General features: G+C 35.4%; 1 protein-coding gene across 3 annotated transcripts in view; it reads right to left on the bottom strand.

Annotated features, from left to right (window-relative positions):
- CEP120 (centrosomal protein 120) overlaps positions 1 to 26,817 on the bottom strand; it is an 85,533-nt gene that overhangs the window by 49,658 nt on the left and 9,058 nt on the right. For 2 of the 3 annotated variants that reach the window (XM_078364995.1, XM_078364994.1), the window contains exons 5-11: positions 25,473 to 25,614; positions 13,511 to 13,659; positions 7,830 to 8,027; positions 5,336 to 5,563; positions 4,127 to 4,343; positions 2,940 to 3,114; positions 1,077 to 1,226 (exon numbers count right to left, since the gene is read on the bottom strand). In XM_078364995.1, the coding sequence (XP_078221121.1) occupies positions 1,077 to 1,226; positions 2,940 to 3,114; positions 4,127 to 4,343; positions 5,336 to 5,563; positions 7,830 to 8,027; positions 13,511 to 13,659; positions 25,473 to 25,614 (1,259 nt within the window). The remainder of the gene's footprint in view (positions 1 to 1,076; positions 1,227 to 2,939; positions 3,115 to 4,126; positions 4,344 to 5,335; positions 5,564 to 7,829; positions 8,028 to 13,510; positions 13,660 to 25,472; positions 25,615 to 26,817) is intronic. The other variant, XM_078364996.1, reaches the window with a different exon arrangement.

Genomic DNA, 26,817 nt, shown 5'->3' with positions numbered 1-26,817 from the left:
CTTTGTGTCCCAACTGCCTACAGTATTCAGTACAGTCACATGCTGTGCAGGTTCACAGTCTAGAAGCAATAGGCTATACCATCTAGCTTAGGTGCACAGTAAGCTAATTTGTCTAAGTACATTCTATGATGTTTGCACAATGATGAAATCATCTAATAATGCATTTCTCATAATGTATCTCTGTCTTTAAGTAATGCATGACTACACTTTTTTTTTTTTTTTGAGACAGGTTCTCCCTCTGTCACTCAGGCCGCAGTGCAGTGGCAAAATCACAGCTCACTACAGCCTCAACATCCTGGGCTCAAGTGGTCCGCTTCAGCCCCCCAAGTAGCTGGGACTGCAGGCGCATACCACCATGCTGGCTAACTTTTGTACTTTCCGTAGAGACAGGGTTTCACCATTTTACCCAAGCTAGACTCAAATTCCTGGGCTCAAAGCAATCTGCCCACCTTGGCCTCCCAAAGTGCTGGGATTACAGGTGGGAGCCACCATGCAAGGCCTACTATTATATTTTTCATACCACTTTCCATTTAATAAAAACTTTCAAATATTATTATTCCCACAAATGTTTAAAAGTTACCCTTTATTCTTTTTAAAATAATGTATAAATTTGAATTGAGATACCCTGAGAAAGTAAAAGATGTTTCGCAGATCTCAGATTTCTTAATCTGTTTCAGATAGACAGATTAACAATTCTAGTTATAGATTTTAAAAAATAGAAAAAGCAAATTTTTTCATTTAGTGAATCAACAATAAAAACTATTTAGTTCTTATTTTCCCTTATTACATTAGGAAAAGGCAAGACCACATTTCAAAGGTCCCTCATTACATATAGTTTGTTTTCACAAAGTTAGAATAACTAAATTCAGGTAAATAAGACAGGAAAATCTAAAAGAGTCTTTAAAATAAACCATGCAAAACCCTGTAGCAGATGCACAAATGCGTTTGAGTTTACACATTCTCAAATGCATAAACTGCTATGGATTTAAACCTATAGGAATTCCTTTTTAATAAAATACAAATTTTGAAGAATTGACTTAAAATAATTAATATCATACATACACAGTATACATTACCTTAAGAAGGTGTCTTGCAGCTGATGAGGCATAGTTGCAAAATCAAATGCACAGTAAGATTGGGGAAGAAACACTTCCATGTTTTTCCGAACTTCTATAGGAGGATTAGTCATAATAGGAGCTGCACTTCCAAAGAATGGATATGAGTACCTAGAATTAAAAAAAAAAAAGGTCTTATGGTTTACAGATGCAATTTAGTCTGTTTTTTAGAAAAAAGTATAATATGAATATTACAAGAAAATATAACTTTTTAATAGAAACATGGTAGAAATACCAATCTGCCATCTGTGTGAAAAGTTACTTGAGGGCACATGTCCTATCTTTTTCATCTCTGCACTCCTAGGGAAAAATAGGCAGTTTCTGCCATATACAAATATTCAAGAAATGCTTCCTAAATTTATTTGTAAACCTAGTTTCTTTTACACAATAGTACCCTGATTTTTTATGAGATTAAAAAGCCCTTAGTTAACTACAAAAGGACGCACTCATGGTGATCTGGTAATCATGGTAATCTTGCAAAAGTGCAAGCAATTCAAATATATTATGGATGAATCAGAGAGTGACATAACACTGTTTCTCCCTTTCATCACAAAGTCATGCTACATTAAATGGAAGAATGCCTGACTACTGCTAAACTTACCTTGTATTTAAAGCCAAATATGAAGATATTACAATACTCATTTAAATGTAATCCTCTATCTTGTTATTCATATATGAGAACTAAAATTTAAAAATTACTAGTAAAAACTGCTTTCCAACAAGTAGAATCCTATGTTTTCACCCAATTCCTATATAATTACTATCCATTTAAATCAATTCATCTCAGAGAAAGTTAAATGCCCTAGTGTTTCAACTCCCTACACTTAACACCACACTACAGGATTTAGTGATTAAAAGAAAAAAAAAAACCTATTAAAGGAAGTCCTGCAGATGAGAAACTTCAAATGCCAGTGTTACCAAACAAATTCCATGACGCAGTTGCAAACAACAATTTCATACCAATACAGAACATGGTATGAAAATTTATCATAAAATTTATCAAACAGAAAAAGTTAAATGGCCAGCATTTTTAAAGGGCCTTAAAATGATTCAAAGACAGAACTATCAGTCCTTATCAAGTGAATTCCATGAAGAGTGTTAAGCGGATTGTAACTATTTATTTCCTCAACTTTTGCAAATGCTAATGCTTGTTCCAAAGAAATTTATGAGGAGTTGCTAACTACCCCAAACTAAACACATTATTGTATTATATTTAATTTATATCTCGAGCATAAAAGTCTATAAAAATGTAACATCATTAAAAACAAATTATTGTGTAAAACTACTTAACTGACATATATATATGAAATATCTAAAATTCTTTAGAACAGTGTAGACACGTCCACTTACAGCTGATTAAGTATGGTTTTTAATTCATATCTATGAAATGTGGGTGTTGGAAATATAAGCTCCCATTATAATTCAGTTTTATAGAAAAATCAGATAATGTACTACTATTATTTTGACCGATAACACCTTTTTCCAGAAAAAAAGCACTTTTAAAGTTTAAGAGGCACTACTTTAAATGGCATATAACATATATTTATCATAATACATATAATAGGTGTTATATTACTTAGAATAAATTATCATAAATGCCTACAATTATTATACCAGAATAGATAAGACAGTTACCTCTTATACTACCAATGCCACCCTGGTTTGAATTCAAAGTCATTAGGATATAGCCTTACCCCCTTTGAGTCCACTGATTTAACAAATGTTATAACTTCTTTGGTGACATTTCTTTCTCTGCAATTCCCCAAACAGAGGAAAGTCCTTTCTCTTCAGAAAATAATACTTTGAAACAAAATCAAATCACACCTTAATATACAGTTGATTGGAAAACCAATCTCCAAGGCAAGTATACTCCTTAAGTCTATTGAAAAGCAAAAATGATGTGATGTTGCTGGAACAGCAATCTTCTGTCCTGAAGCTACTTCTGAAGCATTGGATGTAGTTACTGGCTGGGCCAGTGACACAGGTACAGAAGAACCAGCTAAAATGAACATAAAATTAAAAAAATAATCATACTTGCTAAAAGTTTCTCTTACATTGTACAAATAATTTAAGGCTATCATCTCATTTACCTTTAAGCAGAAATTGGGCTATTTTGTCTCATGAACATATGAACTGAGGTATAAGTATCTTAAAAGTAACTCACACAAAATAACCCAGGTTTCAATTTCCATTCTAGAATTGTATGAAAAAAGAGCTTACTCTCAATACATATAGAAAACGTACAAGAACCAATAGAGAAATATATATGATAGCAGCCTAGCAGGCACTAACTTATTTCAAAAAGGCACATAACTTAGCATTTAAGGGTCGTGTATGAGGCTTACTGAGATATAACGACATCACCTTTGAAAGTAGTTTTGGCTATTTTAGGCATATTTAAAATAGTCTAATAGAAAGCTAAAACTTAACAGATGGCCAACCCTATTATAGATAGAGAGATACGTAGTGAGTGGTCTAAGTCACACAGCTACTCAGTGACAGAGATGTAATTTATAGCAAAGATGTCTAACTCGTAATCCACTACTACTTACACCACTAACTATAGTGGCAATAGATGGAAAAATTTTATTCAATCAGATAAACACAAATTCTTAGGCTCTCCCTTAACTTTAGGATCAAAAATGGCTATTATGAGTTTACTATAGTGGCAGTTAATAACTATTTTCTCCAAAATTCAAGATATTTAAGAATTTAATCATTTTTAAAATCTATTCACAATAACCGTATTCTTTAATGTCTGTTCAATAGGATATTTCCAGTGTACAAGTAAAATAAAAAATTCTCTTACCTTAATTTAGGGAATTCTATTTTGAAGTTAGATAGATTGCAATGACTTTGGATTGAATTTTTTTATATTTCCACACACTATGGGTTCTTAACAAATCCACAATTTTTACTTATATCTCATGAAAGTTGTCATAGTCAATTTTTAGATGGTTGCAAAATGTAATACCTCAAAGATCTGTAAACAAACAAATAAAAGACCTTACCTTTTGGATTTGGTTTGGTGTCTTTATCATACTGTAAACTTTCCACTTCACTTTCTGTTGCATCATCTTTTGTTGGAGGTGACTGGTTGTGAGATGGAACAGGGGACACTCTTGGTGATTTTGGCCCAGTAAGTGTCTTCTCCTTTACAGGGGTTAAAACTTTCTTCTTTGAATGCTCTGGCTCATGTTCATTCTGGGTCTTTAATTCAATTAAAGACTAAAAACAATTTTTAAATAAAGGATAATTTGCAAAGAACTTTCCTTCACAATTAAGCAAAAAAAAACTTGGCGTTGTTTTTAAAAACATAAGCTTCCTTTCCCAGTTTGGATATTCCTAGTCTATTTTTCTTCATAATTTGCAAATTTCCTTATAGCATCTAGGACCAGAAAAAGGAAGATGAACAGAGGAAATATAATATCCAGAGCTGAATACCAAAACGCATCCTAAGGAGTAAGAAGGGATATTTGAGAAAAGAAGTCAGGAATAGGTGTCCCTGGGAATGGTTACTCCTACTAAGGCAGTACAATGGAGAACTACATTCCTGAAAAGAAAAAAGATGTCTAATATGACTTTCTTTCTCTCCTTTATTCCACTCCCCACTAAAAATATATGTACATATATCTTTTAAACACTCATTTCAGTTTTTGTATCTTTAATTCACAACCTGCATAAGGATCAGCTTTTTGAAAGAACAACATAAAGTTGATTCTGGGAAAAGATACAAATAACAAAAATACATAGTCAAATAAATGTTCATCTGTGTTATAAAAACTGACTAAAGACAGTATGAGGACTAAAAAGCACTAAGGAACCAAGGATTTTATTTTAGCTCAGGTTGTGTTAACCAAAAAGATAACAGCAATGCAGATTCCTAGGTCTAAAAATGTTCTCTTTTACTGGCGTTCCTTTTCTGCCTTAATCATTAACTGAGTTGGTGGTGAGGGAGACCATGAGTGGGTTTCCACTACACAAGAAGACTGTCCCAAAGGCTAAGAGGGCTCTGGGTAGGATTACTTACAAACCACAACAGAAGTTACAACACTTTTCAGAAAAGTCTTTTCAGAAAGGAGGTATCACATAGCACACACCACTAATTAAGAGTAATAAATATATCCTTATGAAGGTAATTCTTCTGAGGTTCGACTTTTTTAAGTAATCATGAGTGCGACTAGTGGAGTTAGGGGAATGGAAGGAGGGCCACTACTTGCCTGAGAGTCTATGCCTTCTCTCTGCAGAGCCACAGACACTCCCACAGTTGGGGCTAGCTCCATAGGAATAGGCGCAAGCTTCTGTTTGGCTCTGTTTGGAGGGTCAAGGGTAAAAGCACCCTCGACTGTGACTGGGCGCTGGTTGATTTCGGTACTGCCCTTTTTTAGTAATCCAGTTAAAGGTATTTCTGTACTTCCAAGTGACTGGTCTCCACAGCAGAGATGAATCTAACATGAAAGGGAAAATCAAAATACGGCTTTATACTTTCTCCTTTCTCCTAAACGTCATAAACTTAATAAGAAGTTATAAAATGATTCACAGAAAGAAAATATAACGCAGATTATACCTCATTGACCTGAAGTGACTAAGTAAGGAATTCTCACACATAACAGTTAAAAAACTGGTGATAAAACACAAATATTACTAAAAACTCAATAATAGCTATTACCTTTTTCATTTTTTCTTTCAGTATTACATAATCATGTTATTGCTTTTCCTGTCTCTTTGATGAGCTACTTTAATATTTTACTATGCAAAATGTTTAACAAAATAACTAATGCATAAATTTAAACAAAAAAACAAAGAAATACCTCAACATTTTTCTATTTCCATTTTATCATTAATTTAAACATAGTTTTAAAAAATAAGTCAGTGGATCAATCCTGATTTGGAATTTAAAAACCTCAAATAGTTTTATTTTATTCACCCATAAGATACCTTGAGTATTTATTTCTCTCTTTTCTTGCTTTTCAGACCTCATATTAAAAAGAGTGCTCAACAGTAAGTAAAAGAATATCTCTGGAGTGGAATATGCAGTTAATCACTGATAGCTAATTAAAAGTTCAATATTACCATCTTTTGACAAGTACAAAAAAAAAAACCGTTCCAGATAAATGTTACATAACTTATTTTGCCTCACTATATTGAAGCCTTATCAAACTTCACATTTTAATAAATAATAAATACACAATCATGCTATAAAATATATTTAGCTCTAATATCATTAGTGAAAGAGCTAAGAGACAGCTGGCCACAGTGGCTTATGCCTGTAATCCCAGCTCTTTGGAAAGCCGAAGCGGACAGATCACGAGGTCAGGAGATCGAGACCATCCTGGCTAATATGGTTAAACCGTGTCTCCACTAAAAGTACAAAAAAAAATTAGCTGGGCGTTGTGGCATGCGCCTGTAGTCCCAGTTACTTGGGAGGCTGAGGCAAGAGAATCGCTTAAACCCAGGAGGCGGAGGTTGCAGTGAGCTGAGATCACACCACCGCACTCCAGCCTGGATGTCAGAGCAAGACATCATCTAAAAAAAAAAAAGAGACCTGTAACTTAGTCTCAAAGTTATTATATTAATGAGTAATATTTCTATGGGCTGGAGAAAAAGTATTTTTATCATGTAAGTGTCCTCCATTAGAAACTGATAAATAAATCAACACTTTTGGTAAGGACTGATATGTTAGGTACAAAAGAAAATTCAAACTGCTTTTTTCTGCCTGTCATCATTTTATACAGTCTTCAGTTTTCTAAATATCTTGGGTTTAGGAGAACCATCTCTGAAATTTATTTCTACTAAAATTTCCTAATGTTTCTTCTCACCTCTTGTCCATTACTTTATTTTAAACAAATGAATATCTAACCCTATACACCACCACCCTATTTCTGTTTTATCAAAAGGAAGTGTCATAAAAGACAGAAGAGTAAGGTTTACTAGGTAAGGTTAACTTATCTTTTTTATGAGACAGAGTCTTGCTCTGCTGCCTTGGCTGGAGTACAGCGGGGTAATCATAGCTCCTGGACTCAAGTTATCCTTCCACCTCAGCCTCCCAAGTAGCTAAGATTACAGGCACACACCACCATATCTAAGTATTTCCTTTTTCCTTTTTTGTAGAGACAGGGTCTTGTTATGTTGCCCAGGCTAGTCATGAACTCTTGGCCTCAAGTGATCCTCCTATCTTGGCCTCTCAAAGTGCTGGGATTATAGGAATGAGCTACCATGCTCAGCCACTGTTTGCTTTTAAATGGAGTCCAATTTAAAAAGAGTTCATAAAAAAACACTCAACTCAAGGGCAGATTTTAGAATGCTGTCTTACCTTGTTGCTTTTAAAAACAGTAAGGCATATATATTTTGAAATCGAGACTGTGATGTGTGTGCCTACACCTAATATCTCCACTAACAGTAATAAAACCTTGCCTATGCCCACAGCTCTAGGCTCCAGGAATAATTTTTTATTGCAAAGGACTGATAACTGATACACCTCTTTTGTCAATTACTGGGAAGAGAGGTGTTACCTCATAAAATTCTGAAGTAACTGTAATGCCAGTGACTTCATGACTCAGGATAGTACCTAAAAAAATTAGAAGATGTGGCAGAAAGATAACCCCTACTACTGAAACAGAATTAAGTTTAGGTACTAAAGTCTAGTTTAGTTTAGGTACTAAATTAATGCTTAAAAGACCACCTCCAGTTAAAAACGTTTGCTGCAGTACTTACCTGTAGTTTAGACTGAAGAGCCAGGTAAACACGAAGAACTTCTACATTGCTACGGATGCGAACCGATGCTCTCTCTGGCTCAAAGTTAGGGTTGATCAAATCATTGAAGGGTTCATTTGTAACATCATTTCCCAGTAAAGAGTAGTAAAAAAAAAACTCAGGCTGTCTTTCTGGAAGTTTCATGGTACATGGAATTAACTAAACATTTCAGGAAAAGGAAAACAGTATTACTTTCTAAACCACTAAACATGCTTGTGCATCTACTGCACTCCAAAAATATTTGCTAAAATGTTGACTTTTTATTTGATGTCTTAAAATTAACCCCTCAAATAAAATGCCTGAATTTCTGCCAAATTACTATTAAATTACTAGTTTAATTTTTTTTAATGGGTTGTCTTAGAAAAGCAGTCTAAAAGACTTTATAGATTTATGTTGTTTTAAAGTTTTCATTGCATTCAACTGGTCCATGAAAGAATATGTGAAAGTTCTAACTAGAAGAAAGAGGTTAAATATTTCAAACTGAGCTTTCCTTATTTTCACATATTTTATTTCATCTTATCCTTACTCAGCCATCAGAGGCTCTATGTTATAAATCAGAAAAGGCTTTAAAAAAATTTATTGCGGGCTATTTAATATATAACATCTTAGTTAAGGTCTCCAATAAAGTTTTTAGCTATTCTGTCAAAATTTAGAGGCCTACGAATTAACTCCAAAAAAACACCTTTTGTACTATGAGCGTTACTTTTCAGAGTTGATAGTTTCATAGCTACATATGACTAAGAGATGGGATTCCTGTCCTACAAAACATAAAATATCTTCTGACAGACCCCTAATGTTCACTAGCATATTGTTAAACAATAAGCTATAAACATTTGATGTGTTCGTCAATAGGGGATGGCTTAAATGTAATTATCATACACCATGACTGCTAAATAATAACATACTAACTGAAAGTTATCTAAGACAGCAGTCCCTAACCATTTTGGCACCAAGGACTGGTTTCATGGAAGACAATTTTTCCACAAACAGGAGGGTTTAGGGGGAACAGTTATAGGAGGAAACTATTCTTCCTCAGATTATTAGGCATTAGATTCTCATAAGGAGCATGCAACCTAGATCCCTTCATGCTCCTATGAAAATATAATGCTGCCACTGATCTGACAGGAGGCAGAGCTCAGGGGATAATGCTTGCATCCTTGCTGCTCACCTCCTGCTATGTAGCCTGGTTCCTAAGAGGCCTCAAACCTGTACCAGTCCACAGCCTGAGGGTTGGGGGTCCCTGCTCTAAGACATACTGCTGGTTTAAAAAAATTATGGAATAGTTCATATAGTTTGTGAAAATAAAAGTAGTAACCACTTAGATTACAATAGCACAATACCAGACACATAATAAATGTAAATTATTTTAATCCCACACTGTAAAATGTATTCATGTTTAAGTGAGTAGATTTTAATCATGTGGATGTACACACATCTATGCACTTAGAATTGTTATGATCACAGATTCTGGAGTCAGATCCCAAACCCCACTCTGGTCCCATCAATAACTTACTATAAAGCTTTAGAAAAATTACTTAATCACTATGTGTATCCACTTGTTTTAGGGTTGTTGGTAGGATTAAAAGAGATGCATAGTCGTGGCTACAACAATGCCTAGCACACAGTGAGCTGTTAAGTGAGAATGGAAAATACCTGGGGAAAAACACACTATCCATAAGAGTGATTATTCTGGAAAGGCTTAGACAAGATTTTCATTTTTTTACTTTCTTTCATAATCACAAAGCAATAAAAATATTATGAAATAAAGATCCTTATATATTTCACAGTATATTTAATTCTAAGTTTTTCCCATTATGGAAAGAAATTCTTTTAAAATTCTTTATTATCCTGATATTTCGAGACTATTTTTTTTCCAACTCTTAACTTTCAATATTTATGAAAAGAAGGAAGCAAGATTATCACTAGCCAGTCTTCTATCTCGAAACTTAATCCTCCATTCTACTAAAACTTTATAGTAACATGTGCTAAGTCATTGATTTGCATCTGAAAAGTTTTGTAAATTTGTTTATTACTAGATGCTTTCTCACACTGCCTTTGAATAAGTTGAGAGGAAAAAACTAAACAGCTAGTTTCATCCCAAACATAAAGAATATAATTATTGAGCAGCAACACCCCACCACCCACACTCTCCTGCCCCAAGTCCCTGGAAATTACAAATCTGCTCATAGGAACTTTTGTCTATTGTGGATGTTTCATATAAATGGAACCATACAATGCATGGCCTTTTGTGTCTGTCTTCATTCACTTAGCATGTTTCCAACATTCCTTTATGCTGCTGCAAGTATCAGTACTTCATTACTTCTTTTTTTTTTTTACCATTAAGATGGAGGTCTTGCTATGTTGCCCCAGCTGATCTTGAACTGCTGGGACTCAAGGGATCCTCTTGCCTCAAATTCCTGAGTAGCTGGGATCACAGGTGTGTGCCACAACCACCCACAGCCAGTAGTACTTTGATAGCTAAATTGTATTTAATTGTGTAGATATACCAAAGTTTGTTTATCCATTCATCTGGGCATCTGTTTTCACCTTTTTGATAGCCAAAAGTTTTCACCTACTATCATGAATAGTATTGCTATAAACACTCACATACAAGTTTTTATTTGAACACCTGTTTTCAATACTTTTGGGTATAGACCTAGGAGTAGTATTGCTGGTCATGCGGTAATTCTGTTTAACATTCTGAGGAATCTATCTGGCTTAATTTTTTTAAAGAGATAGCAAGCAGTTTGCCAGACATTAACTTGTGGGTTTTTTTTTTTTTTGAGACGGAGTTTTGCTCTTGTTACCCAGGCTGGAGTGCAATGGCAGGATCTCAGCTCACTGTAACCTCCTCCTCCTCCGGGGTTCAGGCAATTCTCCTGCCTCAGGCTCCTGAGTAGCTGCGATTACAGGCACGCACCACCATGCCCAGCTAATTTTTTGTATTTTTAGTAGAGACAGGGCTGAAATAGTAATTTGTCCCTGTAAGTTACCTGTATTATCAAGAACTGTATTATACTGGTTTTTAAGAGTTACGGACTCAATAGGTCAATTACCCACAGGAAACTTTATCATACAAATATAGCTTCTCACATACTCACTCTATGGTAGGCACCTTACTAATATTACCTCATTGCTTATGCACTACTGAAAAGATAGTACTATCACCACTATGTAACTATAAAATCAAACCTCAAAAAGGTTAAGTAACTTGCCTAAGTTGAAGGAGCTAGTAAATACTGCAAATGAGATTCCAACTCAAATCTATCTTATTCCAAACTCATTAAGAGGCAAGAGAGCATTATATGAGAACAAGAGAATATTAAAACTGATCACATGGTTAGATATACTTGGGGCATTAACTAGCTGTAAGATCTTCCCAAGACTTGGTTTCCTTATCTTTAAAATGAAAATAACTCAAGACTGTGGTAGGATTAAATGCAAAATATGCAGAGAGGCGGCACAATGTTTATTATACAGAGCATTATACAGTAATTAATAAATAGGAACAATTACGCCTCCCTAAGGAGGATAAAAATGTTAAAACAGTGATTTAAAATTCAGGCAGGCATTGTGGCTCATGCCTGTCACCCCAGCACTTTGGGATGCCAAGGCGGGAGGATCACCTGAAGTCAGGAGTTCAAGAGAAGCCTGGTCAACATGGTGAAACCTCCATCTCCAGTAAAAATACAAAAACTAGCCAGGCATGATGGCAGGCACCTGTAATCGCAACTATTCAGGAGGCTGAGGCAGGAGAATCCCTTGAATTGGGGAGGTGGAGGTTGCAGTGAGCAGAGATTGCACCATTGTACTCCAGCCTGGGCGACAAGAGTGAGACTCCACCTCAAAAAAATAAAATGCTTTGCAAATGTGTTAACAACACAGTAAAAATATAGTACATTCCTAATGATCTGACATATGGATAAGAGTGTTCTGACATGGTTAATAAATAAAGACAATAGATATCTGGCTTTCCCTGCAACTAGAGTGGCATATTAAGCTATAACAATCCACAAGCAGAGCTTTAAGAAGAGAAGAAGAAAAATAAGGAAACTGATACAAAGGCAAAAGTATGTATGTACCAATGAGGAAATTACCAAATTAGGAGAGAAAGAATACATGCTCAAAAAACACAAAGTTCTTTATATAGTGGGCATGAATTCAGTGTGACAAAGTAAACACATTCCTGATAAAAATCTTTACCTGATATACCTTGCAAGTCAAATAATAATGTGGCCACTAATTGCATATTTCATTTGTGAATGTGGATTATATGAACATTTTGTTCCTTTAAGAAAGTAAATAAGGCCAGGCATGGTGGCTCACACCTGTAATCCCAGCACCTTGCGAGGCTGAGGCAGGAGGATTATTTGAGGCTAGGAGTTCAAGACCAGCCTGAACAGCATAGAGAAATCCTGTTTCTTTAAAAAATTTAAAAATTAGCTGGGTGTGATGGCACATGCCTGTAATCCCAGATACTCAGGAGGCTGAGGCAGAAGGATCAACTGATTCTTGGAGCTCAAGGCTACAGTAAGCTATAATCATGCCAAGGCCTTCCAGCCTGGGCAACAAAGACTTGTCTCTTAGGGAAAAAAGCGGGGAAGGGAATAATCTGATAAAAATTTTACAGTCACAAACCATATTATCTATTTTTATAAGTATTAACTATTTCTGCTACTATAGAACAACATAATGTCAAGGAAAGTAGACTTGTAAAACCAAGCTGATGGCAGAGGAGGGAAAGAAAAAGGGAGGTGGACTTGAGAAAGGCAGTGGAATAACAGCTACTCTTGCGCTGAGCCACTGTTGGGAAGAAGGCAATCTACCATGAGCCCTGAGCATTCCTGTACATTCTTGCAGAGTATGCCAAGACTGCAAGGCCTGAACCACTCTTTTACTCGGCCCATTTCCCAGGGTTGTTTAAGCAACTTGAGAGATAAGGTAATGTGTCCTCCTGGACAAAGACCAGGCCTGCTTACTGCTTATAATAAAAGTAGTAGGTTCCTCAAATTCAGTTTCCTCAGCTATGATAAAACCTACTAATGTGCAAAGCAATGACCTGGGCCCCTCTGTGTAGTCCTCATGGGACTTGGGGTAAGGGGAACTGAAGGAAATATACCAATATTCATGTTCTTGCTGTGCTGAGGGTAATAAATTCCTTTGTTTCTGATCCAAGAACCTGTGTCTTCTGCTAGCATCCATGATAGTAACACCTTAATTTGTTAGTTTATAAACAAGGTAAAATAGAACCCCAAACACAATAGGCATTAAATATTACTGGAAGAAAGTATTCCTTACATTGTAAGTTTCTCCAAAAAGTAAATTGTTCACAAATCTAAAAATCCTTTCATGTTAGTCCTTACAATGCCACACAGTACAATGGAAAATAATGTTAACTGATGATCATTCTCCTAAATCCTGAGAGATTTAATTTATTCTCTTACAATCAAGATAATCAAAATCTATTCTTTTTCTAAATTAAAAAGTTTTCTTTCTATTATAAAAGAAAACATGTTATGAAGTCATTTTTCAAAAGTTAAAAAAAAAAGGTCTATTTGTAAATCTTAATACCTGGAAGGTAAAATGTTTTACATAGTGTTCTCAAATTCTTCCTTAGTCACCAATCTCATGGAAAGTCTCACCTGTTCCAACTGGGTGGCAAATGCTATGGTCACTGACATAATGAAGGAGTCAGTGCAATATTCTGCTGGTCCAATCTGATGGTAGCCTCCCTCTTCATTCAGCACTGCCACAATGTCCCTGGGGTCAAGTCCAGCCAGAATGGCAGGTACTTTACAGAGAAAAACACAATGAAACTACATTGTAGTTTGTCATAAACCATTATAAGATTTTTAAAACTGATTATATTTTTCAATTTGCTTGGTGATTTTCATGAATACAGTTAATATCTAATAAGGTTTCCTTTACTTTCTTACATATTCACCAAAGTAGCCTTACTTAACCAGCATTTTCTTTTCTGTACATAGAAGTAAAATTCTGAAGCAACATTTTGAAAACCTTAAGGTAATAAACCACATAGAAAAGGCATCTAACATAGGTTTTACAGTGAATCTAAACTAGAAAGTGAATAAGCTAGATGTGGCTAAGAAGAAAAGTGTGAACAGGGAATGGGGGAGGTAAAAAAAAAGTTCTAGACAGAAAGAACAGTATGTACAAAAACACAGACGCAAACAAGAGAAAGCATGTGGTGAGAAAACTGAAACAGGCATAGAGTGCCAGATCACAGAGTGAGAACCGACATACAGAAGGAGGTGGGACTGGAGAGAGAAGCAGAGGCCATATCATACTGCCTTTCTGTATGCTATCCAGAAACATTTTTAGATAGTCTTCTAATAAGAGAAAATGATGAAAAAATTTTTGAGAAGAAAACTGACATAATCAAATAGGCTTTAGTATGAGAAGACTGAAGAGGGACAGGGTTTTTCGAATTGATTTAAAAAATAAAAAACATACACAACTAAAATAATAGATAATATCCAATGTTAAGGAGAATGCAGAAAAGTGAGTGGTCTCAGCGTTGGCAAGTATACATTAGCATAACCTATTAAAGGGTGATGTATCAGGGCCTACCAGAATTTTACATGTGCATACCCTATAAACAAGCAATCCTTCTAGGAGTTAATCCTAAAGAGTTGCACTTACAGTAGCAGTGGCTAAAAACAGTATGATTAAGAGCACAGATATCCGAGTCACGTAGAGTAAGGTTCCAATCCCAGTTCTGTCCTTCACTTGCCATATAGGGAAACTAAATTCATCTCTTTTAGTCTCCTTTTTTTTTCTAGAAAGCTTTTATAGAGTTGTTGAAAGGTCAAATTAAATAATGAAAGCAAAGCATTTAGCACAGCCTCTGACCCATTAATCACTTTAATAAAGGTAGCCATTATATAGTAAGGCCAATAGAGCTTAGAAGTTAAAATAATAACTATGACATGTTCTCACTGACACAGAAGGGAGTTACAAACAGGGTGAAGGTGAAAACAGAATAAATCTTTAGTGTTGGAATGGAATTGAAGTGTCAATCTATATCTATATATAGAACAGCATCAGTTCAGATATTGAATCTGAATTCAACATATATCTAGAACAACATCAATTCAGGTATCTCGTATATATATATATATATATATAATATGTATATATAACGTTTATATATATACACGTATATATGTATATGTATAATATACGTGTATATATATGAATATATGTGTATACGTGTATATATATGTATATACATATATATATATACATATATATATATTTTTGAGACAGAATCTTGCTCTGTCACCCAGGCTGGAGTGGATTTCGGCTCACTGCAACCTCCACCCCGCAGGTTCAAGTGATTTTCCTGCCTCACCTCCTGAGTAGCTGGGATTACAGGCTTGTGCCACCAAGCCAGGCTAATTTTTGCATTTTTAGTAGAGACACGATTTCACCATGTGGGCCAGGCCAGTCTCAAACTCCTGGCCTCAAGTGATCCACCTGCCTCGGCCTCCCAATGTGCTGGGATTACAGGTGTGAGCCACCGTGCCTGGCCCTGTTCAATGTATATTGATAAATCTAAGCAAAATGGTGTATATGTGGTATGATTTCAATGTGTCCCCTCCAAAACTCCCGTGTTGAAATTTAATGGCTAATGTGATGGTATTACGAGATAAGGTCTTAAAACAGATAAGGTCTCATGATTAGGTCATGAGAGCTCTTCCCTAATAAATGATATCAGGTGCCTTTATGAAAGGCATTGGTGGAGAGAGTTCCTCTCTTGCTCTTGAGCCTTCCAATATGTGAGGATTCAGGACAAAGTCCCTCACCAGATGCCAGTGCCTTGATCTTGAACTTCCCAGCCTCCAGTACTGTGACAAATAAATGTCTGTTCTTCATAAATTACCCAGTATGTAGTACTCTATTACTGCAGCACAAAACAGGTAAGACGATATGTATATATACAAATGTGTGTATGTATTTATGCATGTGTGTACACACATATGCACATAATCCCTCACTTTGTCTACTGAAAAGGGCCTGGGAGCAGTGACACCTCAATATCAGCTAACATACCTTGCACCTACATCTTGACTTCTAAACATCATTCTTTACTAAAAGGAAGCAGGGTTCCTTAGAGAAATGGCTGAATCCAGGGCTGAGACAGGGTAAGTACAAGGTGAGGTTGGAACATCTTCCTGTACCAGAAAATATTTTTTTAAAAGCTCAAAAAATCACAGAGACATTCAAAAGGAAACAAAAGCAACTTGAAGTGGCTGCCCAAATCTGGGACAAATAATTAAGGGTAGTTAAATATTGTAAAACACTAAATAAAAAGAGAAAACTATAAATTCAGACTGATATAAATAAATGAATAAATTGAAGGTCTAATGAGAAATGGAATCTATTCATGATTTCACATTTCTGTCCCATAAAAGAGTTATTAATTACAAAGGAAAAAAACAGTTGAAAACACTAACACACAACAGTTTAATCAAGTAATCAAAGTGAGCATCATCAGTAATGGGACAAATGAAAATCGTGCAACACCTGATGTCATGAGAAGAACAAGGCATCTCTTCTGGGATATTTCTGCCAAACGTGCATAAGCTACATCTAAAATCAGACAAACTCAAGTGATGAAACATTCTACAAATTAAGTGGCCTGCAGTCTTCAAAATTTCAAGGTCATGGAACGATCAAGGAACTATTTCAGAATATACAGATATAACAATTAAATGTAACATCTAATTCTAAACTAAATGCTTTTCCTATAAAGTAAATTATTGGGAAAAGATAACTCATAAAACAAAACTGAAACAAAATTAGGTGGTAGTAATGGATCAATGTTTCATTAATGTAGTAAGGGTACATGTGTTAATATATTGAAGTAAACTTCCCAGTTCTGATGGATATATCACAGTTATGAAGGAGAATGCTCTAATAAACACTCCAAATATTCAGGTGCATTAGGTATCAAATTCCGCTCAAATAGTTCAGGGAAAAATACTCTACTTCCAACTTTTGGGGAAGAGTGAGATTATTTCACAACAGAAAAAAGATTCTTAGATTTTTTTTTTTTTTACTGAGGGGAAAAAATAATAAAAGCTCTAGAATCTGACTTCCAATTTGTATCCTGACTTCACTACTTACAATTTATGCCATTTTGGCAAACAGATTACTGAAATTCAATTTGCCCATCTTGGGTTTATGGTTGAGAACACTTACATACTGCCAAAGATGCATAAGCTACATCTAAAATCAGATGGCCTAGAGGCCATCCAAATGAAGATGTCCAGGAGACAAGTGATATTTGGGTCCAAAGGCCTAAGTTGGGGTCTTTGGCACAGAAGAGTATGACTGACCTGGTAAATAAATAAGATTGCATTTGAAGAGTGTGTACAGAATGAGAAGAGATTTAATATATAAAGGTTGGGAAAGGAAGAAAAGGCTAAAAGGAAGCTAAGAAGTACTAGAAGAAGTTGAGGAAAAGCAGTTATTGTTAAAATACTGAATTACAATTTCTATCTTCTCAATTCAAAAGGTAATTCTCAACTCAGAATTAAACTTTTAGGACAAGACAACTATTTATAAATTCACTCAACTAAGAATATATGTGTCATGTACGTTCATCATTGCACTGTTTACAATAGCAAAGACCTAGAACCAACCCAAATGCCCATCAACGATAGACAAGACAAGGAAAATGTGGCACATAAACACCATGGAATACTATGCAGCCATAAAAAATGAGGAGTTCGTGTCCTTTGTAGGGACATGGATGAATCTGGAAACCATCATTCTCAACAAACTGACAAGAGAACAGAAAATGAAACACCACATGTTCTCACTCATAGGTGGGTGTTGAACAATGAGAACACATGGACACAGGGAGGAGAGCATCGCACACTGGGGTCTATTGTGTGGGGGGGTAAGGGAGGGACAACTGCAGGGCGGGGAGGTCGGGAAGGATAACATGGGAGAAATGCCAGATGTAGGTGATGGGGGGATGGACGCAGCAAAGCACATTGCCATGTGTGTTCCTATGCAACAACATGATCTGCACATGTACCCCAGAACCTAAAGTACAATTTAAAAAAATAAGGAATATATGTGCCAATATAAACAGCACTATTAACGTTAATTTTCCATGTACGTACGTCTAGGACATTCCATGCAACATGACTGAAGCATAGCAGAATACCAATTGTATAATTTCAGTTTCACTATTTGTTCCTCTCACTTTCAGAAGACACTTATCTTCTTCCTCTACAGAAAAAGTTTACATAAGAGATGCAATCACAAAATAGTAGAGTAGGAAAGAACTTTACAGACTATCTCATCCAATTCCATCATTTTACCTAAAAGAAAATACGGACTGTAAAACACTTAAGAAGAATGTGCAGTCTGGCACTTAAAGCTGAGAAATCTTCACTTAGCCCTAATAGCAAATAAAAAGCTGAACAAACTAAAAATTAACAACTCTCCATAGATCTGTCAGAAAAGTGAGGTCCCAGGAAAATTGCTGCTCCCCAAACCAAGGAAACAGACAGGGAGCTACAGAGAATCAAAATTTTGGAACAGAAAGAACCAATGCAGGAAGTAGGAAAACCTGAACTGAGATGAATTGCTGGTAGCTTGGTGTGAACCAGCCTAAGAAATAAAAACTTCAGGGCAACCCAGTCACAAGCGGGCCCCAGACTTTTGTGAGTTTTACCTCCAGGAGCTCTACCAGGTCCTCACAGTGAGTATCAGAGAAAAGTTCCCTCATGCTTCTGGCATAGGGAAGAGAAAAGAAACCATTCTGAAACATGACTGAGAATTCTGTTCTTGTTAAAAATTCCCACCCTCGAGAGAAACTATTTGTCAGAGCCTGTTCAGGTTCTATCAGAGCCTAACTGACCTCAGAGAAGAGAAATACTCAACTCCAGCTGCCTCTAGTCTTCCATGCGAGGGAAGGGAATTCACAACTCCAATCACTCCAAATACTCTGCCCCATCTAAGGGGAGAAAAAACTGAGAAGCAATGGTGAAGTTCAAACCCAAGGGGCACAGGCTCAGTAAACAACTGAGACCTAACCATAAGGCTATAGAATGCTTCCTCTTCCCCACTCCTGACCACTACATTACTAAGGCCTATTTACAGCAGTTCCTTTTGCCCCATACATCATGTTTGAGTTCGCAACAAAAAATTGCAAGGTATACTAAAAGGAAAAAAACAATTTGAAGAGACTAAATAAGCATCAGAACTAAAGTCAGATATGGCAGGAATGTTGTAATTACAAAAACAGAAAATTTTTTTAATTATGATTAATATGCCTTATAAGGCTTTAACAGAAAAAGTAGACAGCATACAATAACAGAGAGATAATGGCAGCAGATAGAAAGTGTAAGAAAGAATAAAAAAGAAATGCTAGAAACAATATAACAGAAATGAATGACTATGAGAAATGGTTTTTAGTAGATGGGATACAGACAGAGGAAAGAATCTTTGAGTTGATGTGACAATAGGAATTTCCAAAACTGGAAAGTGAAGAGAAAAAAGACTGGGGGAGGAGGAAGAGAAAAGGGACCGAACAGAACATCTCAGAACTGTGACATAATTTAAAATGGTGTAATAAACACAGACTGGGGGATACCAGAAGAAAAAAGGGAGAAAGGAACAGAAGCAATATTTCAAGCAATAATTACTGAGATTCAGGAAGCTCAGAGAACACTGAGCTGGATAAATGCCAAAAAAACTTGCTGTTAGGCAACCCATATTAAAACATCAGAATATCAAAGGTAAAGAAAAATACTGAAAGAAGCCAAACAGGAAAAAAAAATCTTACCCCTAGGGGACCAAAGACAGAATTATATCCAACCTCTCAGAAGGCACGCAAGCAAGAAACGTCAAACATTGAAAACATTGAGGAAAAAAAACCTCACCACCCTAAAATTCTGTGCCCAGTGAAATGATCCTCCAAAAGTGATGGAGAAATAAAAACTCTCAGACAAATAAAAATTGAGGGCATTTGTTGCCAGTAGACCTGAGTGTAAGAAATATTAGAAAGTTCTTCACAGACAAGAAAAATGACATGGGTCGCAAGCTCACATCTACACAAAGAAATAAACAACATCAGCGAATAAATGAAAGTAAAATAAAAACTTTTATTTAAATCTATCTAACAGATAAAAGGTTCTTCAATTATGTGTGTGTGCACGTGTGCGTATGTGTATGCATATGCTCCTGTATAACTAAAATGAAAGCAATGATACAAGGAACAAGAAGGATTAGTAATATTTTAAAATACCTAAAACAACCTGTGAAGCAGTATAATTTTATTTGAAAGTGGACCTTCAAAGTAAAAGCAGTATACCATTATTTGAAATTTGCAAATATATAGTGCAAACTGTAGGGCAACCACTAAAAAAGTAAAAAAATTAAAATTAAAAAAAAAAACAGAAAAAAGTATAATTAATATGCAAGAAGGAGAACATTAAACTGAAACCACAAATGTGGGAAAAGAGTAGCAGACGAAAACAGGAATAAGGAACAGGAATAAGAGAAACACTATAAAACACTAACAAATAAGGCTGTTATTCACGCAACTATATTAATAATCACCTTGAACATCGATAGTTTAAATGCACCAGTTAAAACACAGATTGTCAGAGTGGATCAAAAAACAAGATCCAACTATACGTTATCTACAAGAAACACACTTTAAATACAAAAAACAAATATAGATGAAAAGCTATACTAATCAAAAGTAAGTGGTAGTAGTTATATTAATTTCAGATAGAACAGACTTCAGAACCAAAAAAGGTAATAGGGAAAGGAGGAATATTACATGATGACAAAGGGGTCAATTCTCCAAGAACACAAAATAATTTTTAATGTCAATGCACCTAACAGAGTATCAAAATACATGCAGCAAAAACTAATAGAACTGCAAGAAGAAATAGTTGAATCCAACTTGGAGACTTTAACACACACTATCAAAAATGGACAGATCCAGGAGGCAGAAAATCATTGAGGACACAGCTGAACTCAACATTATCAATCAACTGATGCAATGGACATCTACAGATCACTTCAAACAACAGCAGCAGAATACACCTTCTCAAGCTTACATAGAAAGTTCACCAACACAGAACAATTCTGGGCCATAAAACACACCCTAACAAATTTAAGAACAGTAATCATGTCTGCTCTCAGACTATATAAACTAGAAATCAGTAATAGAGATAGCTGGAAAATTCCCAAATACTTGGAGATTAAACAACATACTTTTAAATAACACATGGGTTAACAAGAAATCTCGAGAAATTAAAAATATCTTGAACTAAATGAAAATCAAAACACAACAAAAATTGTGAGATGCAATGAAAGCAGTGCTTAGAGGAAAATTTATAGCATTAAATGCATATGTTTATTAGAAGAGAAGATCTAAAAATCAAACACCTAAGCTTCCACCTTAGGAAACCAGAAAAAGAAGAGCAATGTTAGGTCCAAAGTAAGCAGAAAAGAATGATAAAAATTAGGGCAAATCAATGAAACTGAAGACAGGAAATCAATAGAGAAAAATTAACAAAATCAAAAGCTGGTTTTCTGAAAAGATAAATAAAATCAATAAGCCTCTAGCCAGGCTCAATAAGAAAAAAAGAAAAAAGAAAGGATACTAATTACCAATATCAAAAATGAAAGATGGGATCACTACAGAGCTTATGGATATTAAAATAATAAAGGAATACTATGAGCAAGTGTATGCCCACATATTTGATAATCTAGATGAAACAGACCAATTCCTTGAAAGATGCAATATGCCAAAACTCACACAAGAGGAATCAGACAATCTGAATAGGCCTATATCTATTAGAGAACTTGAGTCAATAATCAATAACCTTCCCAAACAGAAAACACCAGGTCTAGATGTGTTGTTCACTGGTGAATTTCACCAAACATTTAAGGAAGAAATTATACCAATTCTCTATAGTCTCTTTCAGAAGACAGAAACATAGAGAATACTTCCTAACTCACTCTATGAGGCCAGCATCATCCTAATACCCAAATCAAAGACATTACAATAAACAAAATAAACAAAAAACACAGATCAATATCTCTCATGAACACAAATCCAAAAATCTTCAACAAAATATTAGCAAATCAAATCCAACAGTGTGTAAAAAGAATTACAGGTCAGGTATGGTGGCTCACACCTGTAATTCCAACAATTTGGGAGGCTGAGGTGGGAGGATCACTTGAGCCCAGGAGTTCAAGACCAGACTGGGCAACATGGGCAGACCCCATCTCTATAAAAAGATTTTAAAAAGATGAAAAATTATACACCATGACCAAGTGGGATTTATCCCAGGTATATAAGGCTGGTTCAACATTCAAAAATCAATTAATGTAATCTATCACATCAACAACCTAATGAAGAAAAAAAAAATCACATAATCTTATCAATAGATACAGAAAAAGTATTTAACAAAACCCATTATCTATTAATGATAAAAACACTCAATAAACCAGAATTACAAGGAAACTTCCTCAAGTCAATAAAGAATACTAAAAACCTACAGCTAACATTGTACTTAATGGTGAAAAACCTGAAGGATTCAAGAGCAGGTACAAGACAAGGATGTACCTTCTCACCACTCCTTTTCAACATCATACTTACAGACTTACTAATGCAAAAGAAAAGGAAATAAAAGTATACAGATTAGGAAAGAAGAAATATAATTGTCTTTGTTCACAGAGGACATGATTATTTAAAAAAAAAATCTGTGGAAAGAATCAACAACAACAAAAAAAAGAATTTAAGAAAAGACCAGGTGTGGTGGCTCACGCCTGTAATCCCAGCACTTTGGGAGGCCGAGGCGGGTACATCAGCTGAGGTCAGTAGTTTGAGACCAGCAGGCAAATGTAGTGAAAGCCTTTCTCTACTAAAATACAAAAAATTAGCTGAGCATGGTGGCGTGCACCTGTAGTCCCAGCTACTTGGGAGGCTGAGGTAGGAGAACATTTGAACCTAGGAGGCGGAGGTTGTGGTGAGCTGAGATCATGCCACTGCACTCCAGCCTGGGTGACAGAGTGAGACCCTTTCTCAAAAAATAAAACAAACAAAACCACACAAGTGATTATAGCAAGGTTACAAGATACAAGATTAACACACAAAAGTCAACAGCTTTCTTACATACCAGCAATGAACAAATAAAATTTACATGAACACTCCCCAAAATAAAGTACTTAGATATAAATTTAACAAAATATGTAAGATCTATATGAGGAAAATTATAAAACTCCAAGAAAAGAAATTGAATAACTAAATAAACGGAGATAATGCATATTCACAGTTAGGAAGACTCAATATTGTCAAGATGTCAGTCCTTCCCAACGTCTTGATCTATGGATTCAACACAATCCCAGTAAAAATCCCAACAAATTATTTTGTAGATACTGACAAACTAATTCTTAAATTTATATGGAGAAGCAAAAGAACCAGAACAGCCAATTCAATATTGAAGAAAAAGAATAGAGTCAGAGACTGACAGTGACTTCAAGTCTTACTTGAAGCTACAGTAGTCAAGACAGTGTTGCATTGACAAACAGACAAACAGATCAATGGAACATAATAAAGAGACCAGAAATAGAATCACCTAAGTATAGTACAGTCAACTGATCCTTGACAAAGGAGCAAAGGCAATGCAATGGAATAAAGAAAGTCTTTTCAACAAATGGTGCTGGAATTACTGGACATCTACATGCAAAAAGTAACTCTAGACATATACCTTACAATCTTTCCAAAAATTAACTCAGAATGGATTACAGACCTAAATGGAAACTGCAAAACTATAAAAGTCCTAGATGATAACAAAAGAGAAACCTAGATGGCCTTGGGTGGTGGCAACAATTTTTCAAATACACCTGCAAAGGCACAATCCATGAATGAAACAACTGAGAAGCTGGACTTCATTAAAATGCAAAACTTCTGCTCTGGGAAAGAAAACGTCAAGAGAATGAGAAGATAAGCCACATATTGGGAAAAAATAAAATAATAAAAAAAGAAAATACATATCTGATAAAGGACTATTATCCAAAATATTCAAAGAACTCTTAAAATTCAGTAAGAAAATGAACAACCCAATCAATAAATGGGCCAAAGACCTGAGCGGACACCTCAAAGAAGATATACAGATGGTAGGTAAGCATATATAAACATGCTCAACATCCTCTGTCACTGAGGAATTGCACACCAAAACAATAAAGCAGTACTATCATATACGTAGCAGAATGGCCAAAATTCAAAACACTATCATCACCAAATTCTGGTAAGACTATGGAGCAACAAGAATCTCATTTATTGCTGGTGGGAATGCCAAATAGCACAGCCACTTTGGAAGATAGTGTGGATATTTCTTACAGAACTAAACATACTCTTACCAGATGATCCAACAATTGCAATCCTGGATATTTACCCAGATGAACTGAAAACTTCTGTCCACACAAAAACCTGCACACAGATGTTTACGGCAGTTTACAGCAGCTTTATTCGTAATTGCCAAAAGTTAGAAGCAACCAAGATGTCCCTTAGTAACTGAGTAGAAAAATAAGCTGTGATACATCCAGACAATTGAATATTACTCAGCACTCAAAAGAAATGAGCTATCAAGCCATGCAAAGACATGAAGTAATCTTACATACACTTATGACTAAGGGAAAGAAACCAATCTGGAAAAGCGTACATATTATTCCAAATATATGACATTCCGGAAAAGGCAAAAACTATGGAGATAGTAAAAAAGATCAATAGTTGCCAAGGGGCTGGGAGCAGGGAGGGATGAATAGGTGGAGCACAGATGATTTTTAGGGTAGTGAAACTATTCTGTATGATACTACAATAATGGATACAAATTATTTACATTCGTCAAAACCCATAGACTGTACAACAACCAAGAGGGAACCCTAATGTAAACTATGGACCTCGGGTGACCCTGATATGAATGATATGACATGTTCATGCATTGTAATATCACCACTCTGCTGTGGCATGTTGATAGTAAGAGAGGCTGCAAATACATGCGGACAGGGAGTATACAGGAGAACTCTCAGTACTCTCTGCTCAATTTTACAGTGAAACTAAAACTGCTCTAAAAAATAAAGTTTATTAATTAAAAAAGAAAAAACATAAAGGTTTTGTTAAACTACAGTTGAGTTAATAACTAGATAGCAGCATGACCATTATGGGCTTTCCTGGACTCATCCTAGGAAGAGAATTGTCCTAAGTAGCAAATTTTTAAAATAATACAAAGCTATGCTTTGTTCTATTACATATCAAATAAGGAAAAGTCTTTTTTACAAATCTTTTCCTATTTCTAAGATTTATTTGTAAACAAGAGCTAAGAGAAAAAAAAATATTTTTTACAAATCTTTTCCTATTACTAAGATTTGTAAACAAGAGCTAAGAGCAACAAGTGCTGCATGTGTAACGATGTCATAATATTTGTCTGATGCACAGTTTATACCCCGCACATATCTCCCTATAACACTACCTCTACCCAAAGCTCTAGTCCAAAGACAGAACTTCTCAGAGAACGTTTTTGGAGATGATGCACAAACCTTTTCCATCTCGAGGGGGAGCTCCCTTTGCTTTAAAGCTATCCACTGGTGCCTTTGTATCTGTTTCCAAAGCAATGCTTATCTGTATCTCAGACTTGAATTTGGTGTATTTATTACTCAGCAACTGGTACCATTTTGGTGCCTAGAGAATAACAAAATAACAAAATACCTAATAGTTAATAGGTGGAAAAATGTATTGGGAAATGCTATATGATTCTAAAGAAATTTCCTGTAGTTTTTCAGTACTTGATCCTCTATAAATTTTTTTTTCACATTTTTCTCAAAACAAATTAATACTGCTTAGGAAGCCATCAACTGAATTTCCCTCTGGAAAAACTACATAGAAGTTTAGATTGTTTTCTTTGCTTGTCTTCTTATGCTTCAAGAGGTAAAATATTAAAAGGAAGAAAACGTATTTCTTTCTACCTTTCACCTTACACCCCCAATCTCACTTCATCCCTCAAACAAAAAACTACCAATTTTCTGCTTCTCTAACCTCTATCTTCTCACATTTTTAAGTTATACCTTTTCCTTTTCCTTCTGCCATAGCTCTACTTCGTTATGTTTATATTAATAAGCAAAGAAAAATCTTGGATGGATGGCTCATGCCTATAAGCCCAACACTTTGGAAGGCGAAGGTAGGCAGATCACTTGAGTCCCAGAGTTTAAGACCAGCCTGGGCAACCCAGCAAAACTCCAACTGTCTCTACTAAAAATACAAAATAAAAATACAAAAAGTTAGCCAGGCATGGCGGTGCATGCCTGTAATCCCAGCTACCTGGGAGGCTGAGATGGAAAGATTGCTTAAGCCCAGAAAATTGAAGCTGCAGTGAGCCACTGCATTCCAGCCTGAGGAACAGGAATGAGACCCTGTCTCAAAAAAAAGAAAGAAAAAAGAAAAATCAGTGTTAACAAAAAGCATTAACAAAATATTAAAGTCAAGGCCTAATGGTGGAGTGGTGGATTAGGAACCCCCGGTACTTCACTGATACTGAAACAAAATCCTTCTTACAGAATGAAGCATCCTAAATTATTTGAAAATCCTCACTAGAGCAACCTCAGAAATTCTAGCATTCAAGACAACCTGAAAAATATCATGGTACATGTATTATTTGTCCAGGAAACACTGGTCAGTGGGAACACCATTTCAATACATGGAAACACCATTTTGTACTCTGATAATTTGTTATATATAGTAGATGGTGCTTATATTGTCTTTGTTGTATAAAGACATAAGAAATGGTGCTTATACTGCTATTTTATATTCAAGTCAGGTTTGGTAAGTAAAATAGAATTAGGTAGGTCATAGATTTAAATAAAAATCAAACTAATTTTTAAACATAAA

This window comes from Callithrix jacchus, chromosome 2 (genome assembly GCF_049354715.1).
Source record: "Callithrix jacchus isolate 240 chromosome 2, calJac240_pri, whole genome shotgun sequence".
Lineage (NCBI taxonomy): Eukaryota > Metazoa > Chordata > Mammalia > Primates > Cebidae > Callithrix > Callithrix jacchus.
Note: the sequence above shows the minus strand (reverse complement) of the source record. Positions and strands in the feature narration are given on the sequence as shown.